At 41.3% G+C, this 11344-nt stretch overlaps 1 protein-coding gene across 1 annotated transcript; it reads right to left on the bottom strand.

The window, feature by feature from the left end:
* Positions 1-8830: 8830 nt before the first annotated feature.
* On the bottom strand, positions 8831-10170 carry ch25h (cholesterol 25-hydroxylase). The gene has a single exon (XM_055917976.1). The coding sequence runs from the start codon at positions 10123-10125 to the stop codon at positions 9367-9369; it is 759 nt and encodes a 252-aa protein (XP_055773951.1). The 5' UTR covers positions 10126-10170; the 3' UTR covers positions 8831-9366.
* Positions 10171-11344: the final 1174 nt, after the last annotated feature.

Raw genomic sequence — 11344 nt, forward strand, 5'->3', positions numbered from 1 at the left:
AGGGTGCCACTGGACGGAGGGGCAGCTCCGGACTGAGTGGTAGCTCCGGACTGAGGGGCGGCTCATGACTGGAGGGCGGCTCATGACTGGAGGGCGGCTCGGGACAGACGGGCGGCTCGGGACAGACGGGCGGCTCGGGACAGACGGGCGGCTCTGACGGCTCGGGACAGACGGGCGGCTCTGACGGCTCGGGACAGACGGGCGGCTCTGACGGCTCGGGACAGACGGGCGGCTCGGGACAGACGGGCGGCTCTGACGGCTCGGGACAGACGGGCGGCTCTGACGGCTCGGGACAGACGGGCGGCTCTGACGGCTCGGGACAGACGGGCGGCTCAGATGGCGCTGGGTAGGCAGACAGCTCAGATTGCGCTGGGCAGGCAGCCAGGCAGCTCAGATGGCGAACCGGGGACACCATGCGTTAGGCTGGTGCCATGTATGCCGGCCCGAGGAGACGTACTGGAGGCCAGATACGTTGAGCCGGCTTCATGGCACCTGGCTCGATGCCCACTCTAGCCCGGCCGATACGTGGAGCTGGAATGTACCGCACCGGGCTAAGCACACGTACAGGAGACACCGTGCTCTCTTCCGCATAACACGGTGTCTGCCCGTACTCTCGCTCTCTACGGTAAGCACGGGGAGTTGGCGCAGGTCTCCTACCTGACTTCGCCACACTCCCTTTTAGCCACCCCCCAATAAATTTTTGGGGCTGCTTCACAGGCTTCCGTGCTAGCCGCGTACCTTGATAACGTCTCCGTTCCTCCATTCTCCTGTATCCCTCCTCGCACTGTTCCAACGAATCCCAGGCAGGCTCCGGCACTCTCTCTGGATCGATCGACCAGTGCTCTATTTCCTCCCAGGTTGTATAGCCCAGATCCTTCTCCCAAGTCCTGCTTAATGGACCGCTGCTGCTGCTGTCGCTGCTGCCCATTACCACGCTGCTTGGTCCAATTATGGTGGGTAATTCTGTCACGATCATCTTCGGGTGAAAGAGAGGACCAAGGCGCAGCGTGATATAAATACATTACGTATTTATTTAAGAAAGACAAAGAACACTAACACAACCTAAACAAAACAAACCGACGATCGTGAAGCTATACAAAACAAATAAGTGCAGACACTGGCAACTTACACATAGACAATTACCCACAACCTACCTAATGACTATGGCTGCCTAAATATGGCTCCCAACCAGAGACAACGATAGACAGCTGTCTCTAATTGAGAACCAATCTAGGCAACCATAGACTTACATAAACACCTACACTGAACACAACCCCATGAACTCTACAAAAAAAAACTAGACAATACAAACACCCTATACGAGAGAAAAACACACAAACATCCCCCATGTCACACCCTGACCTAACTAAAATAATAAAGAAAACAAAGATAAGGGCGTGACAGAACCCAACCTACAAAACAGAACACACAAAAACGTGTGCGTGGGTGCGTGTGTGTGCAATTACTCTACTGTATGATTAAAAAAAAGATCTTTCCCGTCACTATTAGAGGAAATAGATTCTCTTTCTGTTTGGAAGGATCAGCGACAGTAGATGTAAGATGTTACCTTTCACCACAGTGGAGATAATTAACTACACTTTCCTCCAACAAAAATGGTCTGCTAAGATGTGCGTTTGTGTTAATTGTTTGACTGCTACTATTGGCAACGTGTCTAATCTACAAACTTTTGTTGACAAACTTTTCCCATTTAATGAGTTTGAGCTTTTCTCATGACACAATGTTAATGTAGGTTCCAGGAGATGTTACATAGCTATGGATGTCTGGAAGACAAGCATCAGTTTTATTTTTTTTAAGATGAAACAATACCAAAACAATGGCAAAAGTCTATATCACCATCTGTGTCCAATCTAAGTGTTTGCTTGAAGATATCATTCCAAGATATACAATTCAGTATATTTGTATTCAGAATTGAGGGGAAATGAGGGGAAATCTAGAATTCATTATTCAAACGTGTTGACGTTTGCGGTCTCATGGTAAAAGGGGACGAATGAGTCTGGGATTGGCCAGTGGCCACTTGTGTATGGGAAGAGACTGAGTAAGACAATTGTAAACAGGAACGCAGTCAACTTCAGACATCTTTAAACTTGTGGTCAATATTAACGCAATCAGCTTTCCATTCTGCACGAAGTGTCATTTTTATTCAGACATTTGGAACACCAATAAATAATCAGAACATTTAAAACTATATAAATCTAAAAATATATACAAAAATAAGAATCATCAAAAAGAAGTAACAAAGACAAATAGAAACAAATTTGTGTTGATTTGGCACTCGAGCATCAATGCATTACCCATCCCCCAACACTGTCAACCAAGAGTCAAGACTAAACCAATTCACCTTGGTGGTGTGCAGACTGGTTTTATATTATTAACGATTTTGCACAAACCAGAAAAAAATGCAACAATATGTCTGTGAAACTATATATTCACAGTATTATGAATGAATTGGTTAATTTGTTAGGATTTCGTAGTGTGATTTATTTTACTAATTGCATTAGTAGTGTACAAAGCTGTAGGTGCGCTATTTGATAGATTCCACCGCTCCTCCTACTTCGGGCTTCCAGTGGGGAGACCTGAGGTCAACCTACCCCCACCCCCTCCCCATCTTGTACTTATGAGTGGGAGACCTTCCCAGGCAGTAGCCTGCCTAGCTCACAAACTAGAATCAGGGCGCCCACTCCGACAAGGCTAATTTACCCACAGTCCCACACGGTGACATGATATCATTGACGTGACGTGCAAATGAGTGACAGAAAACCAATTGCGTAAATGTCCTCATTCCCCCCAAAATTGTGCAGGCACCCATTTTTATTTTACCTTAATTTAACTAGGCAAGCCAGTTTAGAAAAAATTCTTATTTTCAATGACGGCCTGGAAACAGTGGGTTAACTTCCTTGTTCAGGGGCAGAACGACAGATTTTTACTTTGTCAGCTCAGGGATTCAATCTTGCAACCTTTAGATTACTAGTCCAATACGCTAACCACTAGGCTACCTGCCACCCCATGTCACCTATACCTAAATCCGCCACTGAGGCTTTCACAATTTTCCTAAATAAACTTTGGCTTTCACGTTGTCCTCTTGCTCAGTTGAACACCAGGGCCTCCCACTCCTTTTTCTATTCTGGTTAGAGCCAGTTTGCGCTGTTCTGTGAAGGGAGTAGTACACAGCGTTGTACGAGATCTTCAATTTCTTGGCAATTTCTCACATGGAATAGCCAACAGTTTTCAGCTGTGCTAACATAATTGCAAAAAACTTTCTAATGATCAATTAGCCTTTTAAAAGTCTAAACTTGGATTAGCTAACACAACGTGCCATTGGAACACAGGAGTGATGGTTGCTGATAATGGGCCTCTGTACGCCTATGTAGATATTCCATAAAATAGTAATTTACAACATTAAAAATGTCTACACTGTATTTGTGATCAATTTGATGTTATTTTAATGGACAATTTTTTTTTCTTTCAAAAACAAGGACATTTCTAAGTGACCCCAAACTTTTGAACGGTAGTGTACATTTACAAATTACCCGGACTAACCTGTACCCCCACACATTGACTTGGTACGGTGTGGATATTACCCTGAGGATGATGGTGTTTAGACTCTGCTATGAGGGTGCAGGCAGAAACTATATTTTCATGGTGGTTCTTTCTATCAGGCTATGTGTGAATAGCTACTCCTGTGAGTCGTATCCTACAGTACTTTACCAACCGCGTTGCTCAATATCACTTCCTGTTCTCATCAATGATCTTCTACTACTGTACATCTCGCAGTTGAAATCTGACAGTGTACCTCTGGCCCCTCAGCTTTCAGGTGTTCTGGTGTTTGTTTAAATCCTAATTTGATGGATGTTCCACCAACCATGTCAATGTTTAACGCTTCACTTTAAGATGGTGCTGATATCTATCTAAAACTAATAATTATTCAGAGTGATGTGAGGGCTGAAACCTCTGAAGTAACACATCAAATCAATCAAACTTTATTAGTCACATGCACCGAATACAACAGGTGTAGACCTTACTGTGAAATGCTTACTCACAAGCCCTTAACCAACAGTGCAGTTCAGGAAAGAGTTAAGAAAATATTGACCAAAAAAACTCAAGTAAAAAATTATAAAAAGTAACACAATAAAATAACAATATCGAGGCAATATACAGGGAGTACCACACAGTACGACTTACAGGAGTAGCTATTCACACATAGCCTGATGGAAAGAACCACCATGAAAATATTCTTTCTGCCTGCACCCTCATAGCAGAGTCTAACACCATCATACTCAGGGTAATATCCACATAGCAATTTGGTTCAAATTTGGTTTGGGAAGAGACAGAGGACCATGACACTTGTTTGTAAAAGTACATTATCTTATTGTCATTTAACAGACATTCTTATCCAGAGCAATCAGGGTTAAGTGTGTTGTTCAAGGGGACATCAGATTTTTTACCTAGTTATTTCAGGGATTTGAACCAGCAACCTTTTGGTTACTGGCCTAACTCTCAACCGCTATTCTACCTGCCGCAACAGGGAATAGTAGACTTGGAAGATTACTATTCTCAGTATGGGTGATATCGCACCAAATAGTGGTTCCCCGCCTTAAGTTCACCCTTGACTCACCGGGCTTTGTTCAATCACTGAGTTCAAGGTCAAGTTTGAATTTATACTTGGTTGAGTTGTCAACTAATGTGAATTCAATGTAAAATCAACCAAAAATGTCACCATGTCATTGAATTTAGGTTAAACGTTTTTGCAAATCCAATTAGTTTTCCACATTGATTCATCATCACATTGATTTTATTGGTTGAAATGACGTGGAAACAACGTTAATTCAACCAGTTTTTGCCCAGTGGGCATTGCCTCCTATTAACACAATCCACAGACTTGACCACATCACAGATTTGATCACAACCCATGGGCCTGTGGTGACCCAGTATAGGCCGTAAACCACCATCTGGAAAACACTGCTCTAAAGGCTATAATAACATTCAAAGCGAATCCTACAAATGTAGGATCTTAATTTGAGGCAGTTTGCTACAGCAGGAAAATAATCCTGCAGCAACAGGAAATGTGAATATAATTCATGGGCATTTTTTGTAGGGTTTGATACATTTTTCTTTAGGGCAAATCAAGTCTGAAATTGCAAACTTTAGAAGCCTCTTTAAACCTCGAATTCACTACAAGTCTGCATTTCCTGCTATGCAGGAAAATTCCCATCAACAAAAATTTGTGATCAAATTAAGATCCTACATCTGTACATTCAGAAATATATAATCATACAATATTATAATGTGTTTGCATAGGCCAGCAAATCTTCAATTATTTATGGGAAATTCCCCATTGTCCATCTCAGAAAGTTGTCCTTTCCCTTTTTAGATGAGGCATCGGCGACTTCATACGCATTTTGATATTCGGAGGGTGAAAGGGTTGATTACAGCTTCTTTGTAAGTAGTGGACTTCATTCTGCATTTCCCCTCATGAGGAGAGGTCAGGAAATGTCTGCATCCGTGTCAACAGGGACTTTTAGCTCTTTCATCTGATTTCAGTAACATTGGAAAGGGCCTAATTAACATGAATACTATTGTCCATATAAAGTAAGAAAGTAAACTGTTTGTTAGAAACAATAAAATGAGTATGTGCTACTGTATACATTCTTGTTTCCTGGTCAGGTCACATGGCAGACGAACAACTCCTGGATGTAGCAATGTGTATCAACCTCTATTGCTCACAATGACATCACCTGATCATGATGGACAGAATAGCACATGGCTTGGTTCCCCAGAGAGAGGGACTTTCCAATGCATCGAGACATTGGTAAGAATAAACTTTCCACTTGGAGAACGTGATTCATGAGTCATCAGACTTATATAAGCCCTAATGGACCACTAGTAGAATCTAAATTTGATTGCCAGGAAAAAAAAGGTGCTAGGTAGAACCCTTTGCAGATGGTTCTACCTAGAACACGATGTAGGGTTCTTCAAAGAACCCCCTGTATATGGTTCTACCTAGAACTCTGTGTAGAGTTCTGCCAAAAACCATTTTATTATCTAAAGGTTCTTCCTAGAACCCTCTATGAAGGGTTCTACCAAGAACCCTTTTATTTTTGGAAGGGTTCTTCCTAGAAGCCTCAATGAACAGTTCCACCAGCTTTCATGTCCTCTAAAATGTAATTGAGAAGTATATATATCATAATGCCTTTCTTTTAGGGCCAAGTTATACCCTAACATAGTGGTGTTGGGAAACTCCTGGATTACAAGTCACATTATGCTGGTTTGCAATGTGATGTTTAATTCCTATTAGAATCCGGCCAGAGTTAGGCTATCCAACAAGTGGAATTTCTCATCACCTTCTTTCAGAATGACTGCTAGGGTAGGGAAGATTGAATATTGAGACTGCCTCAATCATCTAAGCTGCAACAACCATCTCAGTAACGTGTGCAATAAGTGAAAGTACTAACAGATTGGATTAGTTTAGAAAAATGTATGCTGTTTATCTTTGTGTAGCATACAATTAATCAATGTACATGCAAAAACGGTAAAATATCTGTGAAGTACCTCTCGACTTATTTCACATTTTGTTGCGTTACAGCCTGAATTCAAAATGGATTTAAAAAAAATCTTACGCGTCTTCATCCTTGCAAAGTGAAAAATGTTTTTAGAAATGTTTGCAAATATATTGAAATAATATCTAATTTACATAAATATTCACACCCCTGAGTCAATACTTTGTAGAAGCACCTTTTGCAGCAATTACAGCTGTGAGTCTTTCTGGGTACGTCTCTAAGAGCTTTCCCCACCTGGATTGTGCAACATTTGTCCATTATTATTTTCAACCATTCCCATATATTTCCAAGTAGATTTAAGTCAAAACTGTAACTCGGTCACTCAGGAACATTCACTGTCTTCTTGGTAAGCAACTCAGGTGTAGATTTGGCCTTGTGTTTTAGGTTATTGTCCTGCTGAAAGGTGAATTCATCTCCCAGTGTCTGGTGGAAAGCAGACTGAACCAGGTTTTCCTCTAGGATTTTCCCTGTATTAGCTCTATTCTGCTTCTTTTTTGATCTTTTTTTAAAGGCACAAACAAACACGTATACAAACACACAGGGATGTAACCCAAACAAAAGAGCGAGGTAAAACCTCTAATAAATATACGGGACCCGTAACAACAATACATGGGACCAGACCCGTAATAACAAGTGAACAACACTATACGGGATGAGACCCGTAATAACGAGTACACACAACACAACACACAACACGAAAGCTGAAACAACAAAGCACAGGTACTCACAAGACCAACAGACATGGGAACAATTACTGACCAAGACAATGGTGAACAGACGGCACATATATACAATTACTAATCAGGGGAAATGGGAACCAGGTGTGTGTAATGAGAAACTTCAGTGACGCCTAGAGGTTGGTGACGTAGACCTTCAGAACTGGTGCAGCGGGGGGGATCCGTGACACATATCCATAACATGATGAAGCCACCACTATGCTTGAAAATATGGAGAGTGGTACTCAGTAATGTGTTTTATTGGATTTATCCTAGACATAACACTTTGTGTTCAGGACAAAAAGTGAATTGCTTTTCCACATTTTTTTGTTTTGGAATATTTTGATTCTGTACAGGCTTCCCTCTTTTCACTCTGTCCTTTTAGGTTAGTATTGTGAAGTAACTATAATGTTGTTGATCCATCCTCAGTTTTCTCCTATCACAGCCATTAAACTCTGTAACTGTTTTAAAGTCACCATTGGCCACATGGTGAAATCCCAGAGCAGTTTCCTTCCTCTCTGGCAATTTTAATTAAGATGGAAGACTGTCTTTGTAGTGACTGGGTGTATTAATACACCATCCAAAGTGTAATTAATAACTTCACCATTCTCAAAGGGATATTCAAAGTTTTACCCATCTACCAATAGCTGCCCTTCTTTACAAGGCATTGGAAAACCTCCCTGGTCTCTGTGGTTGAATCTGTGCTTGAAATTCACTGCTCAACTGAGGGACCTTACAGATAATTAAATTGTATGTGTGGGGTACAGAGATGAGATAGTCATTCAAAAATCATGTAAAACACTATTATTGCACCCAGAGTCAATGCAACTTATTATGTGACTTGTTAACCACATTTTTAACCCTGAACTTATTTAGGCTTGCTCTAACAAAGGGGTTGAATACTTAATGACTCAAGACATTTCAGATTTTCATGTTTTTATAAAAAATATATTTTTAATTTTTTTTTAAACATAATTCCACTTTGACATTATTGTGTGTAGGCCAGTGACAAAAAAAATCTAAATTTAATCCATTTTAAATTCAGGCTGTAACACAACAAAATGTTGTCAACATTTTGGTCAATAAATGTTTTAACTGCCATTTCAATTAAAAAACTGACATTCCAGCATGTCAATGCAAAAGTATGGTGCTTGAACTTGAAAATATGTATGTATCATATAAAACCATCTGGTAGACTGTTTCATGGTTGCTCTGCACGCAGCTTTGTTCTAAAAGAAATCTGAAAACTGACATCTCTATAAATCAAGGACATAAACTGGGGGTGGCAGGGTAGCCTAGTGGTTAGAGCGTTGGACTAGTAACCGAAAGGTTACAAGTTCAAATCCCTGAGCTGACAAGGTACAAATCTGTCGTTCTGCCCCTGAACAAGGCAGTTAACCCACTGTTCCTAGGCAGTTATTGAAAATAAGAATTTGTTCTTAACTGACTTGCCTAGTTAAAAAATAAAAGGGTAAGTCGCTCTGGATAAGAGCGTCTGCTAAATGACTTAAATGTAATAAACTAACAGTGAGCCACAGAGACGATTTCTGATATTAGTTTTATTGCTTCTTGTTTTATAACAAAAATGAGGGGTTCATCCTGTTTTAATAATGCATACAGCTTGAAACAGCTGAACATTTTGTTCAGTGTTGCTCACCCAGTAGCACTGAGACGTTAACACAAACATTTCAATAGTCTTCAGTCGTTCAATCCCAGTCAAATTCATTCCGATAGTTCAGTTAACTGGCATCAAAGGTCTAAACTGGTTCATGTTTTCAGTTTTGAAATGTGACCTACAATTAATCCACATACATCAATATATGTTTGTAAATCGTAGAGTCCATAGCATGAATCTTTAGTGATAACCTTCATATACAAGAGTCATAGAAAATCAGCTATAGTAAATAACACATTCGGTGAAATAAATACTTTGATTAAAACAGCTCTATCTTAACTATGATAAATAACATCAGCATATGATACAATACATCACAAAGTGCCTGCACTCGGTATCCCATTCTTTTAACATAAAAGATATTCAACATGTCCATTTGCACCTTCTTCTGTGCATAAATTCAGTCAGAGCTCTTGTACAAGGTCCCAAAAAGCCTGTCCCAGTGTGTGAAGTACGGAGCGTAGTTGGATTTGAACTTCAGGTGGTGCATGTCATGGTGCGGAGCTCCACCGTAGAGCCCAAAGGGCACCAGTCTATGCGTGGACCAGGGCAGGTCATAGCCACAGTGGTCCTCCACAGAAAGCCAGATATTCAGTACATAGAAGAGCATCTCTGTCAGGGGGTGGCAGCCCAGCAGCAAAGGGTTAACCGACGCGAAGAAGCCCAGAGACAGGGTCTCCCAGGCCCCAGAGTACTCAGTGGTCAGGGCGAAGGTTGTTGTGTGCTTGTGGTGCACCTTGTGGAATGTCCGGTACAGCCAGGGCACCTTGTGGTGCAGCATATGCCAGACGAAAGACTGAAAGTCGAAGAGCAGGAGGCAGGCGACCACGTCCCAGATGAGACGCAGCATCCCGGGGGCTTCGGCTATGAAGCTGGCTGGTCTCCAGTACCAGTGCAGCACAGTGAGAGGGAAGAGGAACACTACATGGTTGTAGAGGGAGTGAGCCAGGCAGCTCCACATCATAGTCCAGGAAACGTGGCTCTTCTGCTGGATCTTAAAGGTCCTGATCCAGGCCAGCCTGGGGGAGAGGAGGTCCAGCACCACGAAGGGCAGGCAGAAGGTGAGGTAGACACTGAGTGAGAAAAGCACAGGGAAGAAAGGCGACATGAGCCACGCATGATACCCCAATATGAGATCCCATAGGCTCTGTAGAAGCATTGTGTTCAGGCTTGTGTGTGCGTGCGTAAGCTGGAAAAGCGTTGTTCAAACAGCTTCCTGCCAAAGCTGTCTTTCCCCTTTTATGTGTTTGGTATGAAAAGTATCCGCCCCCAAAGACTTCCTGAACATTCTGGGGCCTTTTAACTATTGGAAATCAAATAAAAGTTTATTGGTTGCGTACACAGATTTGCAGATTTAATCGCAGATGCAACGAAATGCTTGTGTTTCTAGCTCCAACAGTGCAGTAATACCTAACAGTACAAAACAATACAGACAAATCCCCAAAATAAAAGGCAATTAAGAAATATTAGAATGAGCAATGTCAGAGTCCAGAATATATATATATATATATAAATAATGGTGTTTATGAATAGAAGAGATGTGTACAGCAGTAGTTATATAGGATGAGCCTTGACTAGAATACATGATATACATATGAAGTGGGTAAAACAGTTGGTAAACATTATTAAAGTGACCAGTATTCATTGACTATGCACATACTGTAAGGCAGCAGTCAATAAGGGGCAGGGTAGAGTATTATTATACAAAATATCAATATAATCATTAAATAAATACATTCGTAACTAGAAATGTGTTTTATTCGATTATACAGTATGTAAATGAGCAAGAGGGCATTCAACTGTTTGTAGACAGTCACAAGTGTGACAAATGTTTTGGGGATATACTGGCTGAAGAACTTCCCTACTTTGTGCATATGAAGAAATGCAACTTCTTTGAGAATTTCTCAAAGCCATGATGAATAATAAAATAATGTCTCTTGCATAACATTGTAATTCGATAGAATAGTAGAATGCTATTGTTTTCTCTGTTCTATTTTGGCTGGACATTTGCCTAAAGAGCATCTGCTCCCTTCCTCATCTTACCCCTTTCCTTTTCCTCTTTATCTAGTACACTACGCCACCAAGTGGTCAAGTTGAATCATCTTATATTCTGCAAATCCATTCAGTTGTTGAGGGGACTGTTGTGTACTCACGTTATAAAATTGGTTGTTAAGTTTTTGGCAGAATAGAAACTTGAAGTTTTGGATTCTATGCCAAGGAGTGGGTAGGTTTCGGCTGTGTATCAATTGTCAGCGTACCTGGCCAACACACTACTCGCTGCCTTCAACAGTAAAGATGAGGTAAGAAGCATAAGAGACAGGATCTCATAGACAAAACAGCATCTTTGACATTCCTGCTTCCTGCTGAAATTTGTGTAA

This window comes from Salvelinus fontinalis, chromosome 1, assembly GCF_029448725.1.
Source record: "Salvelinus fontinalis isolate EN_2023a chromosome 1, ASM2944872v1, whole genome shotgun sequence".
In the NCBI taxonomy this organism is placed as follows: domain Eukaryota; kingdom Metazoa; phylum Chordata; class Actinopteri; order Salmoniformes; family Salmonidae; genus Salvelinus; species Salvelinus fontinalis.

What these genes read in the sequence shown, in the direction of transcription:
- ch25h (XM_055917976.1), bottom strand. Translation starts at nt 10,125, where the DNA reads ATGCTTCTACAGAGCCTATGGGATCTCATATTGGGGTATCATGCGTGG.